Here is a 27,870-nt window from a genome sequence, read left to right as displayed (position 1 = left end):
GTGAAGAGACCAGAGCAGCTGGGAAACAGCTTGCTTGCTTCACTGTCCATTATGTCTGACAAGCCTGTGATAAACTTGAAACAAGTCCCCTTGATCTGACACCTCCCCCTTCTCTGCCCTCCTTGCTCCTAGCCCCACCTGCTTTTCCTGCCTGCCGCAATAAATTCAAGCACAGATTCATCCAACTCCCACAGGCTGCTTCATGCTCATTGGCACAGATGAGGATGGATAAGAGGTCTCAGAGCTCTTCCAGGGAGTCTCATAAGAGACGCAGGGAATCCCCAGCTACACAGAGGAAAGGAGAGAAGGAGAGCAGCAGAGAAGCCAGCAAAGGAAGGGAAGACATAAAGCAGGAGAAAGCAAAGGAGCTCAAGAGCACTGCAGGGACTGATGGAAGGGTGCACACATCCACAGTGGTGGACGTGGATGATGTGGTGTCTGATGAAGAAATGGAGGCGATGGCGTTGCTGGACAGCGAGCTGCAAGAGGAAGGTAGGGCTTGTGGAAGGCAAGGGGCTGGAAAACTATGGGCTCTTTGACCCTGTGTTGTCACTGTGCAATTGCTTTCTGCACAGTGAGTGTCATCATACACACCTTGCACAGACTGCACTTGTAGCTCCTCTTCTAGATAAACCTTGAAAGGAACAGGGCATTCCCAGCCTGCCACAACAGGAGGGAGCACCACGAGTCTCTTGGCAGGATGTGTGTTATAAGAAATGGGTTACTTGTCTGCTTCCATGGCAGCACCTCTGCTGCCCTGGAGCGACACGAAGGTTCAGGCTTGCTCCTGTCTCTCAAATTTTTCACAACTCAATTATGGGAATCCCAGCTAGTGAGCAAGTGGTGTTGTGCTCTGGTCATCACACAGGTTCTTGGGATCTCAACCTTCCTCAGGATCTGGTGGCTCTGCAGAGAGCTCCAAAGGCAAAGGGGCAGGGATGGAAAGGCCCAAAGAGATTCGAGATGGGCAGGGTGCAAGGATGCTAAACTTCAGTGCTGGAAAACATAGTCTACTCTCTGGGTTTCTGCCTCCAGCATCTTGGGGTGACTGCTGAAGAGCACAGGGAGGATTCAGTGGCATTGGTGGCTTGGTCCCACTAAAATCCTATTCTAAAAGGACCTGAAATATTCTGATAGAGAACAGCACTTCAGGCTTTGCATGTTCAAAGCTACCTCTTATTTGCAATCTCTTTGCCACTAGCCTGTCTTGCCAGGTAAGATTCTGGGATCCCAACTCAGCCAATGAGTTGCCCAATCCAAGCCTTTTGACACTGCTTGTAGTCACAAGTGTTCCACCTAAAGGCTGCTCAAGGTGCTCAAGGCACTATGGAGAAGCATGGCTCAATTTCTGCCAGCAAAGCAGAGACAAAATCTGTCAGTCCATCATGGCAGCTCCTGGACACCTGGGACAGGGAGTATTCTTTAACACAGCTCCAGAAAGAGCCAAATGGTTCACATGCACCAGGTCTAGGACAACACTAAAGCTGATCTGCACAGGCACTTGTCAGGCCACCATATTTTGGGAGCTGTTCTTCCTAACACAGTCATGTTGGATTTCTCCCTAGGTGTAAAGTCTCCAGGTCTGGGCATCTGTGAGTGGCTTCTGACCATCTTGTCTTTCCTGTTCATCCTAATGACCTTCCCCATTTCTGTCTGGTTCTGCATGAAGGTGAGAATAATCATGTGGCTTCTCTAGGTTTAGCATTTGGTTTCCCATGTGGATGTAACTCACTGGTTCAGCACCTGTTGGACATGAGCATAGAAGGTTTTTTGTAAAAGGCCTTATTTACACTTCATCATTAATTTTGACATGCTTTATCACATGTTGCTGACACAGAGGGCTGCACAGGGGTCCAACCACAGCCTATCAAATACTCCTGCTGCAATTCCAGCAGGCAATAGGTTTGCCTTTTTTAAAACAAATTGCTGGACTGTTCACTTTCTTATAAAACCTCCAGCTTACCCAGACTAGAGCTGGCTGCATTGCAGCAGGCAGGGTAGATAGGTTTCAAATTAAAAAACATAGGAGCTTGATCTCTCAGTTAACAGCAGATTTTCCCTCTTCCACCCCTTTCCTCAGATTCATAGCCTGGATACAATAGGCATATTTTGATTCCCAATTCCCAGGAAATTTCAAGTGCATCATGTTCACAACAAGAGTGCCAGTGTTATGGCTCAGACCTCACACATGCGACCACATGCACACGTGGTTTTCTTGGAGGCAAAAAAGCCAAGATGAAACATATTAGCTCAAGGTGCTCTAGCTCCAGTTTGTCCAGGCTATAAGGAAGCAGAATTCTGGCCTCATCCTGGCCTGCTCTCCCAAATGCTGGGCTGTCTCATTGCTCTCAGCCAGCATTTCTGGGCCAGATTCTCCGCTGGGGTAAAAGGACTCTGTGACACCACTAACTCACACCTGCTGAAGTCTTCCCTTTTCAGGGCTTTCCCAGGACAGACATCCTCCCATTCCAGCGCAGCTCCTTTCCCCTGTCCTGCTCCTTCCTCTCCAGGCTAGCTTTTGTTTCCCTGTGCAGGTGGTGCGGGAGTATGAGAGAGCCATTGTGTTCCGACTTGGGCGTCTCCTTCCTGGCAGAGCCAGAGGGCCTGGTAAGGTGTTTAGTGAGCTGCCCCCAGCCTTGTCACTCCTCTTCTTCATGCTGTACCAAAGCTCACATGCTGGTGCCCCTCAAAGCATGCATGGCTAGATAGGAGACAGTATGTCTGCTCCCTTCCTCTTAAGGCCAGTAGCTTCTAATGGCTTTTCCCATTGCAGAAACAGCCTCAGAACTTGAGCCTATACATTGCTGTTGCTTTGTAGTTCTGCATGCCAAACCTTCCCCTGTTCTCCAGAGCAGGGGGGGAAATGTGTGTTTCTGATGATCACCAGCTGCCTTTGTCTTCCTCCCACAGGCCTTTTCTTTTTCCTTCCCTGTCTGGACACATGTCACAAGATAGACCTGCGCCTCAAGACCCTAGAGATCCCCTTCCATCAGGTAGGGCTGACAACCCCTCTCTGTATTAATTTTTTTATCTCTTTAACACTACATCTCATGCTACCAGCCTTCATCCCTGCACAGAAAAGTTTGAAAAAAACATCTGAAAGTAACCCTAACACCTCAGAAAATGGAATTGAACATAGTGAATTTTCTTTTTTTAGCTTATTTTAGTGATAACTGCCTTTAATCCCATTCAATTTGATGTGCTTTAGTGGTAACACACCAACACAGGGTGGCTGGGCCAAAGTTACTGGACCAGAATTTTTTTACTCACCACACTGCATGAAGCTTGGACAGGACCTCAGACTAAGATCTTATAACAGTGTGTGAGGATAGTACTCTGCTCCTGTATAAGCTTGGGAGGCTGAACCCTCATTTCTAAACCTTCAACCTGTGACCTCCCTAGCCACAGCCCCTCTTGTCTGGTGTACAGCAAATCTTCTGGAGGTACAATAACCAAGCACCCACCTCAGGGCACAGCCCATGCTCTCAGAGCAGGAACGGACCAGGTAGTAGTGGGCAGGGAAACACAGCATGGGATGATGACCTCTTCACAGTCTCTTGCTCAGCAGCTGCACTGAGGAGACAAGACACAAAGATGCTGCTCAGGGAACTGCGACCCAGAGGAATTAGAGTTTGCCCAAAGTCAGTCAGTAGCAGAGGAGGAAACCACAAAGACTTAACTATCCATCTAGTCTTCATCATTATCTTGTGTGCTTTTCTGTGCCACTGTAGAGTTGTCAGAACCAGCTCCATCTCCCCTAATGTCTTCTGCTTAGGTGGTGACTAAAGACATGGTTACCTTGGAGATAGATGCCGTCTGCTACTACCGGTTGGAGAATGCCTCTCTTCTCCTCACCACCCTGACCAGCATCTCCAGTGCCATCCAGCTGCTGGTGCAGACCACCACAAAGCGCCTCCTGGCACATCGAGCCTTCTCTGAGCTTCTCTTGGAGAGGAAGAGCATCAGCCAGGAGATAAAGGTGCTTCCACAGGGGACTATTTAAATGGCGCTAAACTCAAGGGACAAACACAAATCTGAAGTGAGAGCAATAATTTTCTCCCCATGCTCTAAAACTTACCTTCTTCACAGGTGGCTTTGGATGCGGTCACAGGCTGCTGGGGGATCAAAGTGGAGAGAACAGAAATGTAGGTAGGAAATGCTGGTAGAGGGGACTTCCCTGGCCTCTTTGCAAATACCTGTCCTGCTTGCTGCTGCCTGCTCCTCTTCTGCTTTGCCTCTGGCTCTCTCCCTGCAGCTGTTGTGCAGAAGGTAGAGCCTTACCTCTCTCCTTCCTATTTTCCCCACCCCTTTCTGCCTCTGCCTCGTGTTAGACTTCCACATGCAAAGGTGGTCCTTGCTCCTGCACTGGCAACGAGAGGAGGATCCTTAGCTGGGATCTCATACCATTTCACCACTGCTGCAGGCAGTTGGCACCCCATTCTGGTAGCCCAAGAGGCACAGTGGGCATCGAACCTTCTGTGTCAAAGGCCCCAGGGTCTTTGCACTGGCAGGAATGGGCTCATCACTCAGAAACCCATGCAGAAAGGTGGGACTCATCACACAGAGGGCCATGGAAGAGAGAGCCAAGTGGTGAAGGAGTAAATCAACAAACAGAAGGAAATGTCTGTGCTGTCTTGAGAGCAGGCTCCCAGTCAATTCTCTTCTGTCCTACAAAGAGTGGGCTTAGACTTCAAGCCTCAGAGGCACAGAGAGAAGAGGTCTCTGTGCTGCCTGGTGATCATGTGAGCCTGGGTCATTAGAAAACTAGGCTAGAAAAGAAGGATGGGAGATAAAAGGCTAAATTAAAACACTCAAAGAAGGAGACCCAGGAAGTAAAGAACATAAGCGAGCAGTTCTGCAGAGAGTGACTGATGAGCCTATTCCAAGCCTCAAGATGGCTATCCAGTGCTGCCAGGAGATCCTGGAGCCTAGCTAATCCCTGTCCTTTACCACCCCAGCAACAACGTGCAGCTGCCAGCTGAAGTCCAGCAGTCCCTGGCTGTGGAAGCAGAGGCCCAGAGACAGGCCAAAGTGCGGGTACGCCAACTCTGAATGCTTCTCATCTCCTTCCAAAGTATCCCTCCTTCCTTTCTCACCCCTGGTTTGACGTCCCTAGGACCCAACACACAAGGATACAGCTCTGGGAAAATAAGTTTCCTGTAATTCCTGTTTGAGAGCTGTGTCTAGCAAGGGCAGCTGCAGCAAGTCTGGGCCAGACCAGTGGCGTGTCAGACCTGCCACCTGGCCTACAGGTAGGACAGAAAAATAAACACAGAAGTATAGGATTATCCCTGGGACCACAGTGATCCCCATGGGGATCTCTTCCTTCTCAGGGTTTCACTGTCCTCTAAGAACCCAGTGCAGGGCTGTCACCACCACCACGTACTCCACACCTTGCTCAGCCCAGGCTGGTCTCTGTCTCTTGCACAGAGCTGCTCAAAGAGCCTGGATAAGGCTGATGTCCAGCACCACTCCCACAAGCCTAGCCTGGGGGCTGCCCTCTCCCCTGCCCCTGGAGCAAGGTTATGCCCAATTGTGAGCCCTGATGGGCCTAGTGAAAACAAGTTAGACATGAGTGCCCACATTTTTGGGAGCATTAAGAGCTCTAATACATGCTGTGATCTTCAGACAGCAGGAGTATTATAATCACACTGGTCCTGGGAATTTCATGATGCCAACCTCCCTCTGTCATGAACAGTCCATGCCCCTTACTCCCAGCCTCACAGAAACTGTCTTTACTCCCCTGCTTGGTAGGTGATTGCTGCTGAGGGGGAAAAGGCTGCTTCCGAGGCCCTGCGGGTGGCAGCCGAGATCCTGTCCAGCGCCCCTGCTGCTGCTCAGCTCCGTTACCTCCACGCAGTGCACTCCCTTGCTGCAGAGAAACCTGCTGCTTTCATCCTGCCCTTGCCTTTGGATGCCCTGAACCTGGTCTCACCGGCTACTCGCAGCCCTCCAGCAGCGAGCAGCCTCCTCACAGACACCACAAAGCTCCCAGAAAGCCCAAAAGACAAGGACTCACCCATGCTCTGAGAGCTGTCTCAGAAGTGATTGCCCTGCTGTCCCTGGTCCATCCGGCTCAGAGAGGAGCAGGAAGGCAGCCCACCAGCAGGTCCTGGTCTGGAGGCAGGAGGGAAGGGAACCCAGGCCTGTAATATAAAGTGGATTGATTGCACATGGAAAGAGCCTCGGCTTGTTTTGGAAAGGGAAAAAAATACAGAGAACAAGGTGCAGGGCTGGGACGTGTGTGAGCAGGGGGTTGAGGGAAGAGGGGTGTCATCCCTTCTTCACAGCCAGGCAGGTGGGGGTGGGAGCCCAGCAGTTGGTGGGGGAACAGGAAGGGGCTCAGCACACAGGTTGGTGGGTGCTGCCAGCCTGGTTCTCCTGCAACAAGGGAACGAGCTTGGTCCCAGGGCATAGCCTTGGAGATGAGATTTCAGTCACCACCCCTGCACTTGTACCTACATAAAGCGACAACCAAGGTGTTCAGCCCTGGTCCTAACGCAGGAGGAAGAGAAGGAGGAGGAGGAGTGGGCAGCCTGGGCGCTGCCCTGCGAGGCACATCAGCGTGCAGAGGGGAGCAGGCTGTGCTGCTGCTCGCTGCCACTGGAGGGTGAGGCAGGACCAGCTCTGAGCTCGTGGGCAGCTCAGTAGATGACCCGTTTAACCACCTCCCGCTGAGCTGGCAAGGCGGGAGCATCGCCGGGGAAGAGCCGGCTGGGAGCCCCGAGAGCAGCAAGATTCCCTGCTGCAGCTGGCTTGGGAACCTGCACACACAGGGAAAGAACAAAGTCCTCAAACATCCTGTCAATCTCAGAACTCCTATGTATCTTTCCTGGAAAGACCAGGAAACTACAGATACTGCAAATCCTTTCCACTGGCAAAGACAGCACTCAAAGCAGATACCACTGCACTTGGTTTCTCTGATCCTGGTGCCCTTTGGTAGGACATCAGCTCTGCTCTTGTCCTTTTACTTTGTCTGCAGCATCTCCCCTTGATTCAGAGCCGACCTCCCCTGCAGAGCCATTCCCAGGACCATTGTGCTGCTGCTGGTGGCCTGGAGGGGTCAAGATAGAAGGAACTTTGTCTCCCTTCTCTTATTTCCCACACAGTAGTTGGCCATCCTGCACACGCATGTGTGTCACACACACATTGGCACAGATCACCAGCCATATGTCTGTAGATGCAGCTGTACCCAGGAGGGCCTGTGTGTGCTGGCCTAACTACATCCATCCACCTCTGAACTCATCCATGATCACACAAGCATCTGAGGATCCAGGGGTAGCCTCACATGCAAATCATCCTGCCACAGGATTGCTGTGGCTCCTGCTTGTGTGTCTGTCATGGATTGTGGTAGTGATCTGCTCATGGAAAACTAGCTTTGGGAAGTGGAACAACTCTCTAGTCTGCTCACTGGTGAAGATGAGCTGTGTAGTTACTTCTCTAAGTAACTTCTTTCTCAGGCCACTGTTTCCCAACCTAGGGCAAAAGTGTGCAACATTACACAGCATGAGCTGCAGATGATCCTTGCTCTGAGCACTTTCCTGGCTGCATTTGTAGCTCCATGTAAAATGATCCATCCAGACCAAGATCCCTTGGCACATCAAGGACCAACACCTCTAATAATGTCTCTCAAAGGAGCAACACTTGGCCTGAGCAATGACTCTTGAGACACATGCAGTACTGCATCAGGGCATACACATGGCCCTGCTTGCACTCATATCTGCAGAACACAGGCATCATGTTTTCAAACATGTAACTTCCCTGCAGTTACAGAGGAGGCAGATGGTAGTTAAGGTAGTTCAGAACATCCTCAGTTCCAAAGAACATGCCTTGCTACAGCAGGATCTTCTGTATAATACATCTGCAGAGCTGGCAGAAACTTGTCATTTTACCTTCAGGGGAGACTACATTCAAACACCTTGCAGAAGGAAAACATTTAAAAATGCCCTGCAGGGTTAGGGTTATATGATGTTTCCAAAATAGAATTTACTCTGGAGGAGCTGGCAAGGGCTGTGTGAGCCCATGTGGTTCCTGACAGTTTCACTGCCTGCCCTTCCAAGCTGAGAGTAGGTCAGACTGCAGAGTCTCACCAAACCCAGGCAGCTCTGCTGACTTAGCAGAGCTTTGTAACTGCACAATCTGCCCCAGGTTGGGGACCTGACAAAGGGAAAAGCCCCAGGTGGCAGCCTCACTGCTGGGATCACTGCAGATAGGAGAGCCAGGGGGCCACGGAACACGTGTTTTAAATGCCATCCCAGTGCTCTGAGCAGGGGAACTGGCATAATTTGGAATCTGATTTTGTGACTTTGGTGGCAGGCAGCTCTCTTGTGGCAGCATTTCTCTGAAACACAGAAGCAAAGGTAATGTTGAAACCTGAAATCTAAGCAGCTGCTGGCAGGTTACCTGAAAGAAAGATTTAGAAAGTTGAAGTGCTTAGTAGGATTGACTGACTCTATAAAACAGATTTATTGTTTCAGAGAAGAACATAAGATCTTGTTAGAAGTTCTATAAAGGACTGCATGGCACATCTATGGAAACCTTGCAAATTAATTCAATTTTAAAGCTCAGAGAGGAACTGAAGAGAACACCAGCACCTTGCACTGCCCCGCCAGGTCTGACACAAGGATTAAAGGGGTCTCACAACAGAGTCTGAGTAGGCAGCTAAAACCCAGCTCCCCATCTCTGCCAACAGGCTAAAACCATGGGTGTGGTGAAGACTCCTACCCTGTCACCAAAACAGTGTCTGACTGCAGAGACTTCAGGTGGATGTTGGAATCACATCCTATATATCTGATCATGTCTGCAGTAGCTTCATTGTCCTCAGTCAGGTAATCCATACCAGCACCTGGCTGCTCCTGAGAGAGCAAAGGAACAAGGAGACACCACTAGCCTAGTGGCATTCAAGGCAGCTGTGAAGCCATATTTCATGTCACATACACTGAGCAATAAATCAAAAGGCTCTGCTGGAAAGCAGCATCTTGCAGCTACTAGTCACCTACATAATAGCAATCTCCTCCTTTACTTATAATGTTTCTTCCTGTCACAGGTTTCCTGCTGCTGTTGGCATCTTCAGCTTCAAGCTTTTCCTGAGTTGAAAAAAATCAGTGTCCTTCAGCTGAAGCTTCAACTGCAACTCCTGTAAGGCACTGTAAAGATCAGGTAACGTGCTCCCTTTCTCCATCCAGGTAACCAAGGCAAAGATAATTGGTCTCTAACTTTGTCTTGCACACATTTAGACTTGGATCTAAGGAGGTCCTGAGTATGAATGTATTTTAAATTGCAAGCAGCATGTGAGCTGCAGCACTGGCTGGACACAAAGTCACAAACAACATCACTTTGCCTGGGGGTTGAGTTCAGAACTGATGCAAACCAATTGTTCAAGACAGTAAATCAAAACCAATTTCCTCATCATCTGAATTTAGCCTGTTTCATATGAAATTAGAGCAATGCCAGGCCAACCATCTATCGAACACATCTGATTGTCACAAGCAGTGTCAGAAATCCATCTAGCCACTTAAGAGGTTAAAGTTCAGCCTGATCTCCTTTTTAACCAGTTAACAGTCACCTCATAGTTCTAGCTGCCACTGAGAGGTGCTCATGCTAAACCTTCCCTCAACCTGAGCTGTAGCTGCTTCCTTAAGGAAAAGTTTTGAAGCAGATCTTTGTTCAGAGTGGTTCAACCTAGACCAGCAAATGCAGCCTACATATACCTCTGATCCTTAGAGGCTTCTCAGTTTTACCTCTGATCCAAAGAGGTTTCTCAGTTTTACCTCTGATCCAAAGAGGTTTCTCAGGTCTTCTAAATCCAGAAAGGACACAGGAGTACCTTTGATCTCTGAAAGGAGAAGACTACATGCTTGAATCCAAGCACAGCACTCAGCCTGGGAAGATATAACAGAATTTTATTCAGGGATTATTAAGCAGAAAAAATAGCTATTACCATATTCATTCAGTCAGTTAAATAACTCTACCTTTCTTTCTTTTATCTGTTTCTGGGACCTACCTGGACCCTCCCATCCTCACCCAACAAAGGAAAAGGAAGAGACATTTCCCCAAGCTTTCAGACCTGGCATCTGTCACCAGCTAATCACTCCCACCAACTAATTCCTTCAACAAGCTCCTCCTCAGGCCAGTGCAGAAGATTTGTCACAGCCCCTTCCCCAGCCCATGTGGGGAGAAATTAGTATAATTCCTATGGATTAATTTTTCACTCGCCAAGGTCACACAGAAGCACAAGTATTTTCAGTCACTGCAGAGAAGCTTCTTACATTCCTGGAAGCAACAACATTTGCCCTGTGCTCAAGGAAGCCTTGGGCTGCAGGGAAGGTCAATCTCTCACATTCCTAAAGCACAGGCAAAGCTTGGCTGAACCCTGGTGATTACACTGGTGCAATTAAGAGCTTTAGGTGCAAGTGTAGTGTAAGGAGGTGGCAGGCAGGCCAGTTGAATGCAAAAAAGTTTCAACTCCATCTGTATAAAGGTATTTTGCACTGAGTACCTCCAGGAACTCTTAAACACTGCTTGTCTGGACATACATGGCTCTGGCCAGAGGTGAATCAACTGCCACTCCTATGAAATAAATCTCACAGGAGAACCCTTACATACATACCCTGAAACAGGGCCAGGGGAATATTAAAACTGAACATGACCTGATCCAGGTTTATCTGCTTTCCAGGGCTGCAGGGTCAGTAGGAAAGTTGGGGGACTGGGGTTAATCCCTTGGAGTAGTGGGAGTCTTTCTTCTCCTTAAAACCCTCATGTGTCTTTTCCTCTGCCTGTTACAAAGCAAATGCAGCCTCATCTACCCAGACAGCCAGAAACACAGGCACCTTTTACCTTTCTCTTACTCAGCTCCTCCAGCTCAAAACCAGCTTCTAAATCCATCTCAGACTGTTTCTTTCAAACAATTGCTTTGACTATCTCATGGCAGCAGCTGCATTGATGCAGAATGTCACCAGCTCTGCAGGTGCTCGATTCCCTGCAGCCAGGATCCTGCTGCCCTCAGCAAGGTAGGGGAGCTATCTGTAGACCTCTGCACTAGGGAAGTCTCCAGGAAAGCAATCCTTGCCTGCTCCACTCACACATCCTGGACATCACGTCTGTGCTAGAGCTGTACTAACCCACAGAGGATGTGTGAGCACAGATCCTGAAGCAGGTGGCAGCTTTGCTCCAGGTGACATGGGCTGCAGGCTGACTGCCTGTGCTGTCCTTACATCCTCTCATGTCACCCTCAGAAATGTGGGCAGAGCCCACCCAGTCAGAGGTGCAGGCATGTTTTATAGCAGCACTGGGAATAAAGCAGGCACTGCCATTCTCTTTAGGTGTTCCCATCATGTTAGGCTCTCTACAAATTCCACTACAGCCCCCCTAGGACCTGGGAAAAGATCCAAGGACAACCAAATTGATGGGATCTGTCACCACGATCAATTTACCTGCACACCACGCGTTTTTCCTTGAGAAAACCCCCTTAGATGAACTTGAAAACCTCTGCTGACACCTGATTACAGAACCAGAGGGTCTGCCCACCTCTGCAGCCAGCTCCTCAGCTTTGTGCTGCAGCTTAGGAGCCTCCAGAAATCTGAGCTCCTCTTCCACCTCAGCACCTGATTCTCACCATGGGGGACACCCCCAGGACTCCCACATTGTCTGCTCTCATGTGTCTCACCAAGTTCACCAGCCACAGATTTTGGTGCAGTTCAGTCACCTTCACAAAGCATCATAGCAAATCTAAACCAGCAATAAATGACTCGTCTTGCCAAGTAGTCTGAAGTCAGTGTCCTACCTACCATTTGCAAACCCACCCAATGACAGAAATAATTGGTTTTACAATTTTTCCCCTCCCTTATTAATTCCCATTACAAGCAAATTTTCCTATCACAGATCTGTCCTTCTCTAAGCTCTTGTGTAGGACCATATGCTGCTTACCATCTCTGTGGTGCTCCCTCTTTTCTAGAGCTCAGCAACAAACCAAAAGTCACACACCACACTTAGAGATGGTTTTAAAAATACACAGTTGAGGGCCTCTTGTTTACCATCCTGGGAGAAAGAAGAAAAAAAACCACAGAGAGCTTGCAGCCAAAACAGCTCCCTGAACAGGAAACATCAACGTTACTCCAGAGGAAATGCTTGCTAAAAACAAAACAACAACATTGTTTTTGTGTGCTGTATAGGAGACCTTACAGCTATTTTTAGAGGAGTTCTCTCCTCTGGTCCTTTGGCTGGAAGACAAAAGCCACAACTCAGCTCAAACAGGAATGAAGGTGTTGAAAGAAAGGCAAGTGTTCCTTCCACCAGCACCCTGGCCAGGAGGAAATGAAGGGAAAAGCTGAGTACTAGAGGTAGTGCTCTTATCCCCAGCAGTTTCAGGCTGACACTTACTTTTTCATTAAGATATGTGATGTTCTCCTCAACCTCATTATTCATGGGATAATGAATCATTGTTGAATCATCTTCCAAAAGTCTCCAAGTACCACCCTGAAAAAAAATACAAATTGAGAAACAAAGTGACCTTTAGTGCACCAGACTCAAGGATCCACATCTCAAAGACACCTTTTGCTTCCCAGCTCAGGGAAAACAACATATTTTAAGTACACCAGGTGCTGGAAACATGACACAGGCATTTTTGTTAGTGCTGTAACTGTGGGCAAACTTGGCATTTGCAATTATCTCTCACATTATGTACGTGCTCTGCAAAGCATTTATTTCCTGATGCTATTTGCCAAAGACAATGGAGCACCATGAGATGGAATTATGCCCCCACAAATCTGACTGAAAAGGAAATCACCTCACCTGCTTTTTTTCTCCAAATATCAAGATTTCCAGGGCAGGTGGCAAAGTTCTGAGGGAGACTGATGTTCCAGGAGTGATATTGAAGCCACCAACTGTTTCCACAGATATTGCCCAATCAAAGCAAACAAAAGGCAGCTGCCAGTCATTTTAACACTTTGGCTGATCATATTTATTCCACTGCCTGCACCAAGGGCCCCTCAAAAGAACATTTCTCTTTTCTTACCAGTGTAGTTTAATGCACAAGGCCAGCCCAGACACATTTAACTCTTCTGTTCTTATGGGACATGTGATCTCTCATTGCTCTCAGCTTCATGCAGCTGGTTGGAGCCTCTACAGCTCATTCCTGCACCCACCTGGGCCAACCACACAGGAATCTTGTCACCAAACACCCACAGCTCAGCTCTGTGAGAGCCTGGCTTCAGCTTTTGCACCCTGAACAACCCATCTTCCATATTTCTCACCAAGGCTGTCAAAAAACTTAGCTGTGCCTGCAGCAGGGGTGGGGGGAAGAAAATATGAACCTTTGATTACAATTCTTTCAGCCAACAAAAGCAAAGCTGGATTCACAGAGGGATGCCAGGAGGGATGAACAGCCCACACTTAGGCCTAAGAATGAACTGTTTGGCAAGCACTGAATTCAAAGCAAGCTGAAGAAAAGGGGCTTGATTCGAAGCCCTGATTTTCTTCTTTTTTTGTCTTGGACATAAAGGCTTAAATCTCTTTTTAAAACAGCTTTGCACTTACAATCCAGTAATTCAAAGACAGAGGTGATACAGTATGTGCAGATGGACAAATTACTTGTTCATCTGGCTTGTGCTGGTGGACATTCCCTGTTTATTGGGGAATATACTTGAAATACAACAACCTTTGCCCTTGACAGCCAGTGTTTAAGCTTCCTTTAAATCCTGGTGAGGTCCCAGCCTCCGTGACATGGTGTAGCAAAGATGGCATGTGATGCACATGGGGGTGATGGCAAATTTTAAAATATTTCAGTAATTTTGCTGCATGGCTTAGTTTCCCCACTGTACAGCTGTGGAACAGAGCTGGTCAAATTCCCCTCTAGGCTGGGAAAAGTGTGATGAAGCAGTGCTGGGATGTCCAGACTGGTAAAAAAGGGAGGAGGTTACCCTCTGCAGGGTGGAGCCTTTCAATATGATGAGAGCCCCACAACCAGGCATTAGTTTTAATTATCAGGAGGCTAAAAAGTAGTAGAAATTATATTCAAATTTTCCTGCCATGCAGTATCAGCTCAAGAACAAAGAAGAAAAGAGGTGGATCCCATAAGGGCACAGGATGAGGGAGAACAGTCACTTCCAGTTGCTTACATGTGGTTTGGCCATCTCAGACCTTACCTAGTATTCTGGATCCTTATTAAGTAGTGTCTTGCTTTGGGAAGGCTGAGCCTTTGCATTTATCTTGTAAACTTAGAGTCCCCAGAAAAAGAGAAGACCTAGCTGGAGCTCACTGGAGAGGTCACTCTAGTCCCAAGTGCCAATTTCAAAGTACACAAAAATTAAATCCCAATGAAGGTAACATTCTGAAGGCTGTAAGGAGTGATCAAGAAAGAGTGAACAAAGGCAAGGACCTGAAGCCAAACCTTATAGACTTCATATAAGTCCTCTCTTATACCTTTTGTCTAGAAAAAAATAATATAAAAAAATCATCTCATTGTTCTCTCTGCATCTCCAATCCTCGCCATCAAGTACCAAACCCTTTGTATTTCTGGCACATGCTGCTTGAGATCAAGTAATCAGATCTCAGAAGATAATAAATACTTCAGGTAAATGAGGGCCATTACCTTAAAGGACAAAATTACCATGTTCTCAGTATTGTCCCTTCCCTGTTTTTATAATCTCTTTTCCACTGTTTCTCACTAGAGATGCAAAATAAATAGAAGGGATACCTTGTCTTTTCTACTGGAAGGCAAGGCAAAAATTAACCCAAGTTATCCAAAACACACTGCCTTGTGTGGATGGAGAGGACACATTTCCTGTGGTCTTGTTCCCAAAGGCTTTGTTAAAATAAGCCAAAATCCCTTCTTCTGGACTTCACTGGCTGAAAGAATCTCTCACCAGATGCCTGCACTGTGCTGCCTGGCATGTTGCTCAGGTCATGAGTAACTACTGAGGCTCCTGACAACCTGCTCTTCACTTCTGGCCCTGCTGGTGTCTGGTCAGTTATGGCCTGTTCCTTCTTCTCTCACATTCTAACCAGAACTACTGGAAATATTGAATTCCTTTAGCTGTCTCCTAGGATGGGCAGACTTACTGTATTGCAGCTCCTTCAGTAGGCTGGAATATAACATGAAGCATAAATAATGCAGGGAAAAGAACAGGAAAACCCTGAGTGACAGCAGAAGATGACAGTCCAAGCAGCAGCTTAGCACACGAGCAGCAGCTCCTCACAACACATGTTCTGTTTGATTTTAGTCTCTAAAAGGAATTAAGATTATGAAAACACCAGAGATGAAGCAATGCTGAAATCAGAAACTAGTCAAGGTCTTGCAGAGGCAGAGTTGAGGTGGTTTGTTGCAAATTACCCAACATATGTTATCTTACATGGGACCTGATAACTTTACAGCAGCAAAGAAAACATTTATTTACATACTTCATTATCAAGATAATTCAATATCTAGATGAAGATAACTTTGTGTTAATGATCAAGTAATAAAAAAGTATTACCCTCTGAGGCAGTGTTATCTGGTTAATGATCTCCAAAGTGATGTTTTACTTCACAACATCCATTCTCCTTTTCCACTTACTCTCTTTCCCATGCAGCACCTGCACAGCCACAAACCACCCACACAGAGCACACGACTTCCCCGTGTCGTGGCTGCAGCACATTGTGCTTTGCTCTATCACATCTAAGACCTCAGGGATTATTTTTAGGTGTGACTGCAAGTCAAGTTTTACCCCTTGAAGGCTCTCCATTCCCAGCACTTATCTGGGACTCAGCCTTTAGCTTTGGCAAAAGCCAGCAGAGATGATGCCAGCAGGTCCTTTATTCCTGGCAACCCCAAAGAAAGGCTGAACTGCAAAACTAGTCATTCCTTACCATTATTCCCATTAATCCTTCTGTGGTGTGTTATAGGTATATATGCTCACAGGCTTTTTGCTTTAATTCTTCCAGTGGAGGTGACACCCCAGCAAAGCCCCTGTGTCAATTCAGCACTCTTTGTCCCAGCTCCATCCAGTGCTCCTGCAGGCTGGCAGTGCTCCTCAGGCTTCCAAACTTCCTGAGGTGCATCTCCCCTCCGTTACTGCTCCAGGGCTTTTCAGAGTCTGAAACAAAAGTGGCAGCCTCTCTATGCCCCTACAAAAGTTATGCCACCCCCTGGCTGCAGCAGAAAGGTGATGGAAATCAGGGAAGAGAAGGGTGAGGGATCCATGAGCATGAAGATGTCACAGTGAGTGGACAGCATGATACAGTGGGGACTTCTTGGTGACAGTTCTGAACGCTTCTATGGATTAAGATCATTTATCAGTCACCAGAGCTGTTGGTCAGACTGCTCACATGCATGAGTAAGTTTCATGCACTGGCTGAACCATTGGTCAGTTATAACTTCTCTTGGGCAGATTCTCAGCTTAAGCTTCAGCACAAAAGCTTTGCACTGGTGTGTTTTCATTCACGTGTGTGATGGGCACAGAGGCTTGTTGTGCCTCAGCAAACACACAGTGATTTGCTGAGCAGGTACCACTCGACAATATGTCCAAGCTCCCAAAATCTTACACTTATCAGGCTCTTGAGATCTTGTAGGATTTCATCCAGTAGCTTTTTATTCATTGGAGAGGAGCTCAAGCAAAGGGAAACAAGGGATGAGAGCTGAGAGAAAACAAACCAACCAAAAAACACACCACCAAAAAAACCCCAAACAACTCCTTTAGAGGCCAAAGTAAAACCAAGAGTCAAGATATTTACACATACTATATTTGTGATACAAACTGTAACTGGAAAGAGAACTCAAAAGCATCAGGCCCTGCTCGGAGATTGTTGTTCTCTCACTCAACATAACACAAACACCTCGTGTCAGGTGGGAAAATGTGCTACTTGCAGCAAAGACAAAAATCAAATTCAAGCACATACTGAAGACTCAGCCATGATGAACGCCATGACTGAAATCTATAAAGTTATGGCTTTTAAGACACACACTGTGTCTAATTTTGCATTCTGTACTTGCTTTTGTCACAGAATCCAAGGGGTTGGAAGGGACCTCGAAAGATCATCCAGCCCAACCCCCCTGCCAGAGCAGGGTCACCCAGAGCACATCACACAGCAACGTGTCCAGGTGGGGTCTGAATGTCTCCAGCTTTACTTTAATGTCTCACAATGAATTAACAATAACAACAAAAAAAAAGCCTGCAAAATACAATCACCATAACATAAAAAATTACTCTGCATTGAAACGTCATGCCTCAGCCTCATTTTGTATCTGTACACGAGAGGAACAGCTGCTCCACTGGAGCATTAATGCGTGAGCATTCAAGTCAGAACGACCTGAAGTGAACAGAAGAACCCTGCCCTAGCAGTGACAGCTGCCTGAAGGGCACTGATGGGCAGCAGGAGGGCACAGTCCCCTGCTCCGCTGAACTCAGCCACAGACCTACCACAGCATCACTCTGGAGTTACCCTTCTGGCCCTGATGATCCAAAGACATGTGTGGAGCAGGGGAGCAGAGCAGTGAGGGAGGTGGGATCTTCGCTGTGCGGGGCCGGCCAGACCGGCCGTCAGGAGGCAGAGGGTGATGGAGCTGCTGCCCCTGCTCCCTCCGGGCTGCTCATGAGCCACTGCCTGGGAAGCACTGAAGCTGCTTGTTGAGGCTGTTGCAGACAGTTTCCCCCTTGGCTGGACTCCTCAGAACACTCTTTCTACTCCAAACAGACCCAACCTCTCCCTGAACTGGTTGGTCTCCTCCTGCGGATCAGCCAGGTCCCCCGTCTCCTGCAGGCACTGGGCAAGAGGGAAAAGGGAGTCTTGTCTTGATCATTTTGATCCAAGCTGGAGGAATTCTCCCATTGCCCTAGCTATTTTGAGACATGTGCATGTCCAAGATCTGGGAAATGCCTGTAATTCCACAGCACAGCCCTCACAAACCCTTTGAGACATGTCTAGGGCGGCTCATGCTCCCCAGACACACCAGAACTGAGTGCTTGACTCCTTGTTGCTTGTGTGCTACTGAGATACCAAGCAGCCTCATACCAATGAGGCCAAAATCACACTAGCCCCGGCCTGCTGGGTTTGTTTGGTTTGGCTTTTTATGGAGAGGGAATGGGGAGAGGAAAGAAAGCCACAAAGAAAAAGGGAAACAGGGAAAAAAGAAAAGTTTGAGGTAGAGAAAAGCAGACACACGTGAACAGCAAGAAGAAGGGAGTGAACTCGTTCAAATTGCAATGCTCGTTTGAAACCAGACCAAGATGTGAAAGTTCAAACAGCAGCCCAAAGGGCCAAGAGCTTAATTGAGAAGATAGAGCTGCACAAACCACACACGCACACTTTGAACAGGTACCCATCACAGACAAGCTCCTACCTTTGAGGACTGTGAAAGGCTTGAGAACGTTGATCGGTGACTTTCCACTCATGTGGAGCCTGCAAACCCATGTGAGCTGGTTTCTACTATCTGGGGGGGGGAAGTAATTATTTTACCTGATGTATTCTGAGACAAGTGGCATCTGACAGTAACACAGGAGCTTTGCCTTCAGGGAAATGGATCTCAAGCAGCTGAGTCCACTTTCCTTGCAAACAAACCTCTGTCCTCCCAGACAGCCCCAGGAGTCCTGCTGGCAGGCTTTAAAGTTGAATGGGATGAAGGAGGAGACCACAAACAAGGGGGTGGACACAAGCAAGAAAGCACAGTGTTAACCAAGGATGATATTTTGTGAGGAAGTGCAAGGAATCTTGTTAAAATATTCTCACTTATGAGGAACAGGAATCTTGGTAGTAAAACTCATCTCTGAATGGAAATATGAATTTCACAACAGTTCTTCCTGCATGGAACCTGGAGATTCAAACAAAAACTGCTGTGTGAATGAACTGGTTTCCATTTAAAACAAACAAATAAATATGCAAAATGCAGCAGACCTCAGGAAATTAGGGCAGGGCAGGTATGAGTTGTGTTACTACCCAGTGGTAGTGAATAAAAGTGTTCCTTGGGGTGAAATCTGCCCTGGGAACTGCTAACTGTCAGGCCTTGCAGTGTATCATGGATCTCCTGCACCTTCAGAGCCAGGCCACAGGCAACTGAGCTCCAAACATCTCTCTCCTGGGCTGGCTGCAGAACTTGCTCTTCCAGCCACTTTCTCTGCAAGTCATCCAAGTCCCAACACTCTTCCAAAAGGCTGGAAGAAGTGAAAGACCATGAAATACGTGCACCTGTGTTTCTGATTCACATTTACTGTTTTTCTCCCAATTCTTAAGGCTTTTCTTAGATATTTCCTCTCCCCACCTTTCTTCTCCAGTAACCCCCTGCACAGCCTGTAAATTCACAGGTCCTTTTTCCCAAGCCCCTCCAACACCTTCCTGTTATTTCCATTGGGAGTTTCTGATCAGAACAAATACAAATCACTGCCATCAATCAAGAGGACAATTAAGGGTTGGCCAATAATGACCTGACCTTCAAGAGCAGTTGTCCTCTCTCCATGCAGTCCACGCTGACCTGACGAATCAGCTCATGGAAAATGATGTTGTAGATGTTCTGCTCTGTCTTCAGCAGCTCCAGCATGTCCTGCAGCTGGCAAAACAGGCAAGAGCCTGGGCAACTTACCACTTTCACAGCACAGAACTCTCATTTTTTTTCTAAAGGAGGTTTCCCTTTGAGGACAAAACACTACTAAAGGCATAAAGGGGGAGGGAAAGAGCCATCCTGATGTGTTCACAGGCTTGTTTTCAAATGTGTTATGCACAATCCTGATTACCCTCCTGTCAGCACCCATGGGAGCTTCTCTCCTAATTCCAGCTGAGACAATGCTCTCTACTTTAAAAAAATTCCTCCCCATCCATTTAAATATTCTCCATTATTGTGCAAGAATAACAGAAAACAGGGGGAAGCAAGGTACAGGATGCTCTTTGACATCAGCTGCTTGGGTGTAGGAAGGTTTACCCATTTTGTAACACAACAGCCTGTCTCCCAAGGAAGACATGAGACAGCTACTGCCTTCATTACTCCATAGTAACAGAGCCAAATGCATCATTCTTTGGCTTTTTTTTTTTTGCCAGAAATGTGACTCCCTACACCAGCAGCCTGTTTGTTCTTCATGGATCAGATGAAGATGAACAGAAGCTCAGGAGAGGAAACCTCTGGCTGTTACAGGACCTACAGGCAGCTGGCTTGGGCAGAAGCAAGCTGCCAGCAGGCACCTCAAGCACAGCAGGGATAAATACTGGGGAAAGCAAGATGTTCTTTTTCTGGGTACAAGAAAGTGATCCAGGTGCAAGCATGTTATCCACCTCGGCAGGTCCCTGATTAGCTCCCTTACTCCAGCTTTCTCCAACACTCTGTCCATCACCTCCATGGCCTCTAACCTCCCAGAAGGTTTTCTGACAGACCAGAAAGAGACACATCACTATTCTGAACAACATCTTGCCTTTTCCCAGGAAGTGAAACTCAAACAGCTGGGTTTTTTTTTCCCCAACAGCAGCTTCATGCAGGAGGGTACTTACCTGGATGGGAAGAGCTGTAGTTTCTTTTCATGCAGCTTCTTTTTTCCTTCGAGCAGTGCTGTGTATTTACTGAAATGAACCCAAGGGTTGGAACTTCATTACAGAGCAATCCTTCCAGCCCTAGCTACAGGATCCTGCCCTCTCCTTCAGTCTCTTGGTCCTGTGTACAAGCTGATGAAGGTTGGAGAGGCAGAGAAGGGTCTGTAGGGTTGCCCTTCAGTGGGAGCACCCAGTGCTTAACGTGGGAACTGCTCCTCCTGTGGCTGTTCCCCCAGCTACAGATCCTTCTGGAAGCCTTGTAGGAACTTCATCCCTTTGAAACCTCTCGTGGTACTTGGCTAAGAAGTGACCAATGGGTTTAAAAGTAGCTGGTGGGGCCAGAAAAGCACCATGTATCCACATCACACCCAGAGACTGACCATTAAAATAAGATATTGGTCTCTTATATCACATTGGCAAACATACTGGGAGGATTTCACTCCTGCTTTTACTGTTTTAACCCTTGAACAATGAGAAAGAACTTCCTTTAAATTTAGCATGTTGTCTGGAGAGACCAAGGGGAGTCTCAGTAGCATTTTTTGGGCAAGTCTTGGTAAACTTAATTCAAAACTCACAGCCTGGGAGGAAAAAAAAATCCCAAACAAACAAATCCCCCCCAAAAAACCACAACACAGAGAGGTCAGGTTCAAGATGCTGGCAGGCCTATAGCAGCATAAAATGAAAAGAAGAGCTACCCAAAGCCCACCCAATTTTGAAGTAGAAAGTGATTCTAGAGGGAAAACAGAAGCTACTGGGAAAAAAAAACCCAAACAAAACCAACCAACCAAAACCCAACACAAAACAAAACCAAGAAAAAGCAACAACCACCACGCAAAAAACCTGAACAAAACTGGGCTAGAATAGAGTAGCAACTTCCAAAAGTTGCCTCCAGGGGTTAAACCACACTTCAGCTTCTACATTTGTGTCCAGCTACCAAAACCCTCCTGAGAAGTACCTTGTGTGCAGCAATTCCTGTTAGCAAAGCAGCAGGGACAATGAAAAGGAAGGTGACTTTGCTCTGCAGGGTTTACTGTGAGATTTGCACAACCTCCCTTTTGTCCCCTCTCCTTCCCAACAGCAAGAGGGACATTTGAGCAGTGTCCTCAGCCTCTCCTTGACTTGTCCCTCCACTCTGAACAGCCGAGGACAAACCCTTGTGCAGCAGAGAACCCTCACTCAGCCAAGTGCTTCAAGGGCAGAACTCCCCTGTTCCTCACAACGTGGAATTCCTTGGGAACCAGATTGCTGGGAATGCAAAAGAGAGAGCACAAACCAACAACATACAAACGTGAGCACACTCCTGGCTCCTTCCCAAGGAGGACACAGGTTTGGCAGCTGGGGAATGCACGTAGCAGCTTCTCATGCTGCTTTTTGCTTTTCCTGCTCCAACCCTCCACAGCTCAGCAGAAATACATCTGAGGGCAGAATGAAATCACTAACCCCAGGCTGCAGTGGGGGAGCTTGGGAGCTGGAGCTGCAAGGAGATATGATGAGTTTTAGAACCAGGGTAACATTTGGACATGTGCATGAGGACCTCCCTTCTGCCAGGGAGTGATACAGGCAGAGAAACACCCGAACAGCAGCACTCACAGGAGGATGTGGGACTGCACCCACGCTCCCTCTCTGGTCCCCAAAACACTCAGCAGAAGAGCTTCTGCCCATCATTGCTTTCCTAGCTTCCTGCCCAGTTGCAATGTCACAGAGGTAAGGGATGTCCCTGAAATGGGGGAAAAGAGCTGATTCACTGAGCACCCCAAAACATCCCACCCACTGCTCCTCTCCTGCCACAGATGGGCTTGTTCTGCTCAGCCTGAGGCCAGGCTGATGGCCAGGCCTCCCTCCCCTAGGCTGATAGAAGACAGATGAGATGAGGGGTTTTAGGCAAATTAACTCAACTCTCATTGCCTACCCATTCTTCACATCTGTTGCCTACACCCTGTCACACACACACACCCAGGCTCCAACAAAAAGCAAAACATTTTGCCCTTCCCAGCACCACTCATGTACAAAGAAGGGTAAAGCTATTCCCTGCCAAGCCCATTACAGCCAAAAGAGCTTCTTTTTCTTAATCATGGATGACAGAGCACCCCTGTGAGCCTGGCATCCTTCGGAAGGATGGTTCCAAGAACTGCTCATTTAACAACTCATTCATTTATTATTCCTGTAACATCTCCCCTTTTCATCTCTCCAGTCCAAACTCAGACTGGGCAGCTGGTACATTCATCCAGCCACATCAGGCAGCACAGCGTAATAAAAAAAGACCAATGGGGAGATCTCACTCTGCATTTCCAGCTCTGTCTTTCCATCCTTTCCTCCTTATCCCTTCTTTGCTTACCTTCCAGCAGCCATCAAATTGACAGGGCAGGTCTGTCAGGAGCCTGAACTTGCTCCAATGATCAGGGTAATGCCTGAGCTGATCTGGGGTTTGCAGGCAGCCCTGCAGGCAGGTCACACGTGGCTGTCACTTCATGGCAAGGAAGGTGCCAAGGAGTGGGAGAGGAGAGGGTGGCTGTCTAAACAAGCTCCATATCATTATTTCTATCTTGGAGCTAAAGAAACTGGTGTGGACAAAAGAGCCTCAAGCAAGAGCTTCAAAGCAGCACCAGGGGATGAGCAGGTTTTTCAAGGACTGGGAGGCAGCCCTTTGGAGCTGCATCAAGTGGCATGGTCAGAAAAGTGATGCAGTATCAGATAAATTTATCTTACGAGGTCAGCAAACTTCCCTTTTGCCCAGGGAATGAACAAGTGCCCCTAAAAAAACCCCACACAAAACCAAACCCCACCACAATTCTGCACAGAAAAAGGCAGGAGATGGAAATACACTCACCCTGAAGCCCACTGGGGTTTTGGAGACTTGTGGGGGCCATAAATACTCTGGGCTGTAGAGGGAACTAACTGCTGGCACAGGTCAGGCTTCATAACACCTCTCCTGGGACAGAACTATGCTCCAGGGAGGAAGAAACAGGCCTGATGGGCTCAAGCATCCTGGAGGTATCCCTGAGCTTGGGCATCTCTGGAAAAAGAGCTCATCAGAAACATTTCAACAGTATTTATTCTACTGGTGAAAGAGAAAAAACCCCAATTATAAAATGCAGGGCTGAAAAGAACAAGTCACTGGTCACACAGCTGCACCAGCCTCTCAGGGACACACAAGCCAAGGGCTGTTGTAAACAACTCAAGCTCGTGTGTTTCTGGGTGACCTTCTCTGACTGAGCCCACCCATGAAGTTCCACTCAGCTTCCTGCTCTTGCTCCAGGAGGTGCCACTCCAGTTGGGGGCTTTTATTTTCTTTTAAAGCTCAGCCAAGGAAACTTGCAGTGATTGATGATCCAGAGACAGAACCGAACCTGCATTTGTACTCTACAGGATTAAGAGCTTCTTTTTTTTTTTGCTACTTATAGTGGAAAAAAAACACCTGACACCTGGTACGTAGTTAGGAAGAAGTCTCCAAAGCTTTGCTACAACCTCCATATGGCTGCTTGTTTTTCCATCTACAAACTGCACTAAGAACAACTGATTCTTTTACACGTTTAATGGGGCCAGAGATTTAATTCTGCTTGAGTTTCTCCAATTATTAATCTTACCACTTTTTTCTTCTTAGCAATAAACTTTCCATTAGTTTCATAATCTCCAGGAAAACCTCCACCTGAAGCCTTTTTTCCCCCTCCCAGCCTTGCCAGTAAAAATTATTCTTAATGAATTCTCCTGATATTACTACTTTTTGGTTTCCTTATCAGCTGTATCCTCATGTACTGTTTCTAATTAACTACATTTCTTTGCCTTCAGATGTGTGTTTGTGGGTGTAGGTATCATCTAGGCATCATCTTGCCTGGTAGTTTCTTGTCTTGCTGCATAAATGGTTTCTTGGAAAGAAAACACCCAAGTTTGCTAAAAGCTTTTTTACCTTGAGCAGCTTGGTTTGGCAGAACATTATATTCCCTCCAGGAAAGACAGGAAGATGAATGGCACTGATCTGTGGCAGCTACAATTTAAGGACCCAGACAAGACTTGGACTTCAGAGCATGTGGTAGACAGCTGGAAAGCATCACACCAAGTTCTTGGCACACAAACCCTTTTCAGGCCCAAAATAAAGGCCAGACATCACCACCGTGCTGTACGTTTGGCAGTTGCTCCAATCTGACATGCATTAAATTGGGAGAGGTTAGAAACTGGCATTTTCTTTCAGCTCCTTCCCCATGCTCCTCTCCAGCATTTCCCAGGAACATCCTCTCCTCTTCCAGGGACCTGGTGGCCAAGACAACACTTACAACCTCCCCCCCACCCTCCAAGAAGTCCCTCCCTGCTGGTATTTAACTCTGCCACTGCCTGCTGCTTTTCAGAACTGGAAGAAAGGGTTGTGTGAACGTTTCTCCCTCCACACCCACCCGAGGAAATCTCTTCCCAACCCTCCAGAGGTCTTGCCTGGTGCCTGCAGCCTCAGCTCTACCTCCAACCCTTTCCTAGCTCTTGGACTTGCAGCCCCATCCAGGAGGGCTGGGAAGCAGCTGTGCCGGGACTCTCTGGAGCTGCAGGCACAGGCAACCTCAGGCCACCCCACACCCACCAGGTTGCAGCCCCCAAATCCCCAAAATAGGCTCTCCCCACTGCCCGGAGCAGCAGAGGGGCTGCTATCCCTGCCGGGCAGCTCCTCCCCTGTTCCATCCCCGTGGAAACACTGGGATCTCCCTCCTGCATCCCAGAAGATCCTCTCCCCCTCCCACCCCAGCCCTACGTGGCTCTGACCCACATCTTCCCCCACAGCAACCACCTTTCCAGGAGAGCACCCCCACATATCTTCCCCTGTCCCCAGCCCTGCTCCCCTTTGCCCTCCTGCAAGCCCCTCCACTGCAAACCAGGAGCCTCAGAAAAGAAAGGAACGGGTCAAGGGGACGTTTTTTTCTTCCCGCCTGCCGAGTTCCAGCCGGTGCTGGAGGTGGCTGCGAGGCGGGCACCCTGGGCAAGCTGGGCAAGCCAAGCAGCGGCCAAAGAGGCGGCTCAGCCCGGCTTAGACCCCCGGGGAGCCAGACAGCTCGGCCTTCCCCCCATGAACAGCACTCAGCAGCCAGGAGGTGCAGACAGGGGGACGGGACCTCAGCCTCAAGGACAGGGGGTCCTGCCCCACAGACCCTGCCCCAACGCCTCTGAAAGGCCGGGGCCAGGGAGACCCGCCTGATGACAGGGGGTCTCCTCCCAGCTCCTCCCACCCAGAGCAGGGGGCACCCCAAGCTGCTCCCAACAACCCCCCGGAGCCCGAGGCTCTGCCCTGAGCCCGGCTGCCGGGCTGGCCCTCCTGCCTGCAGCACAGCACCAGGAGCCCCGTTTCCCCCCGGCTGTGCAGCCGGTGGCTCTCAGCCTCCTGCCGGGGCTGCCCCTCGCTCTGGGCAGCCCAACCACGGGGAACGTGGCCAGAGGCGCTGGCAACGCTCTGGTGTGACCACAGCCCCGCTGCCACGGCCCTTTGCCCGTCAGCACCTTTCTCCTTGCCCCGCTCGCCTCACCTGCCGCACGACGGACGCTCCTGTGCCCGTTCCCTCAGGTGCTCCCAAGGCAGGAGGACGTGCCCAGCTGCCCCAGGACCACCGGTCCCCGCGGGGAGCTCTCCAGAGCACCTCCCCACCTCCAGCCCCCCTTCCCCTCACGTGCTCTTCCCGCTCTCCTCTTCACACAGGTGCATGACCCCCTCTCAGGCGACCACACCCCAACCCTTCTCCCGGACCACCTCCCCCCCCCCCCAACCCCGGGAAAACCTCCCCCAAAGGCTTTTCTCACCCACTGGGGGCTCCAGGCCCTGCCGAGTTCCAGCCGGTGCTGGAGGTGGTGCCGAGATCATAGAATCCTAGGGGTTGGAAGGGACCTCGAAAGATCATCTAGTCCAACCCCCCTGCCAGAGCAGGGTCACCCAGAGCACATCACACAGGAGGGCGTCCAGGCGGGTTTTGAATGTCTCCAGAGAAGGAGACTCCACAACCTCTCTGGGCAGCCTGTCCCAGGGCTCTGTCACTCTCACAGCAAAAAAATTTTTTCTGATATTCACCTTAAACCTCCTATGCTCCAATTTGTATCCATTACTCCTTGTCCTATCACTGGTGAAACTGAAAAAAGCTTAACTCCATCTTCTTGACACTCACCCTTCACGTATTTGTAAACACTGATGAGGTCACCCCTCAGTCTCCTTTTCTCCAAACTAAAGAGACCCAGCTCCCTCAGCCTTTCCTCATCAGGGAGATGTTCCTCTCCCTTCAGCATCTTTGTGGCTCTGCCCTGGACTCTTTCAAGCACTTCCCTGTCCTTCTTGAGCTGAGGGGCCCAGAACTGGACACAATACTCCAGATGCGGCCTCACCAATGCAGAATAGAGGGGGAGGAGAACCTCTCTTGACCTACTAACCACCCCCTTTCTAATACACCCCAGGATGCCATTGGCCTTCTTGGCCACAAGGGCACATTGCTGGCTCATGGTCATCCTCCTGTCTACCAGGACCCCCAGATCCCTTTCACCTACACTGCTCTCCAGCAGGTCAGCCCCCAACCTGTACTGGTACATGGTGTTTTTCTTCCCCAAATGCAAAACTCTACACTTGCCCTTGTTGAACTTCATCATGTTTCTCCCCGCCCAAGTCTCCAGCCTGTCTAAGTCTCTCTGAATGGCAGCACAGCCTTCTGGTGTGTCAGCCACTCCTCCCAGCTTAGTGTCATCAGCAAACTTGCTGAGGGTACATTCTGTGCCCTCATCCAGGTCGTTGATGAAGATGTTGAACAACACCGGTCCCAGTACCGACCTCTGAGGGACTCCACTAGTCACAGGCCTCCAACTAGATTCTGCCCCATTGACTACAACTCTCTGACTTCTTCCTTTCAACCAGTTCTTGATCCACCTCACTGCCTGATCATCAAACCCATGATGGGCACCCTGGGCTGGCTAAGGCCACTTGCCTTGTGTTGCCAGCTGCTCCAGCCCCACGGGCTTCCCACACAGGTGATGACAACACAGAACATGCTGATTCTTTCTTAGGGACAGGGCAGTGCCAGCTGTGAGGGAAACACCAGCACTTGGCACCCAGCCTGCCACCCTCTGAGCTCCTTGTGAGAACACTAAGACAGCAGCGAGACCTGACACAGGCAGCACGATGACCAACCCAGGCCAAGTCCCTCATGCAGTGGAGGGAGAGCTCTCTGTGAGTCTTTTGAGCACCACAAGTGACCAGGTCCTGGACAGAAGGTCATTCTGACAAAGCTGCTTGGCCAAAGCATGGGCTTTTTGTTGGTGGTTTTTTTTTTTAAATATTTTTTTTAATGAAATTCAGTTGCACCAGCACATCTGTCCCTTCCTCCCACAAATTCCTCAGGAAAAGATTTAGGATTAAATCAAATTTAACAGGCAAGTAAGGCA

General features: G+C 48.7%; 2 protein-coding genes across 2 annotated transcripts; one reads left to right on the top strand and one right to left on the bottom strand.

Annotated features, from left to right (window-relative positions):
- Nucleotides 1–218: 218 nt before the first annotated feature.
- On the top strand, nucleotides 219–6,030 carry NPHS2 (NPHS2 stomatin family member, podocin). The gene is made up of 8 exons (XM_051624941.1): nucleotides 219–492; nucleotides 1,566–1,669; nucleotides 2,535–2,607; nucleotides 2,911–2,993; nucleotides 3,776–3,979; nucleotides 4,090–4,145; nucleotides 4,959–5,037; nucleotides 5,755–6,030. Exons 1-8 carry the CDS (start codon nucleotides 219–221, stop codon nucleotides 6,028–6,030), a joined length of 1,149 nt encoding a protein of 382 aa, XP_051480901.1.
- Nucleotides 6,031–9,719: 3,689 nt separating this feature from the next.
- On the bottom strand, nucleotides 9,720–20,294 carry AXDND1 (axonemal dynein light chain domain containing 1). Its single transcript, XM_051625143.1, is given in 9 exon segments — nucleotides 9,720–9,881; nucleotides 10,837–10,933; nucleotides 11,498–11,637; nucleotides 11,639–11,704; nucleotides 12,379–12,426; nucleotides 12,429–12,460; nucleotides 13,055–13,310; nucleotides 19,397–19,513; nucleotides 20,259–20,294. Coding segments are annotated over 9 exon segments (954 nt in total).
- Between the last annotated feature and the right edge of the window lie 7,576 nt (nucleotides 20,295–27,870).

The sequence above is a fragment of the Apus apus genome, chromosome 7 (genome assembly GCF_020740795.1).
Source record: "Apus apus isolate bApuApu2 chromosome 7, bApuApu2.pri.cur, whole genome shotgun sequence".
Lineage (NCBI taxonomy): Eukaryota > Metazoa > Chordata > Aves > Apodiformes > Apodidae > Apus > Apus apus.
This window is presented reverse-complemented; position numbering and strand designations above follow the sequence as displayed.

What these genes read in the sequence shown, in the direction of transcription:
- NPHS2 (XM_051624941.1), top strand. Translation starts at nt 219, where the DNA reads ATGAGGATGGATAAGAGGTCTCAGAGCTCTTCCAGGGAGTCTCATAAG. An exon ending in GCATCAGCCAGGAGATAAAG is followed by an intron (nt 3,980 to 4,089) that starts GTGCTTCCACAG and finishes CCTTCTTCACAG; the next exon opens with GTGGCTTTGGATGCGGTCAC. An exon ending in AGAGACAGGCCAAAGTGCGG is followed by an intron (nt 5,038 to 5,754) that starts GTACGCCAACTC and finishes CCTGCTTGGTAG; the next exon opens with GTGATTGCTGCTGAGGGGGA.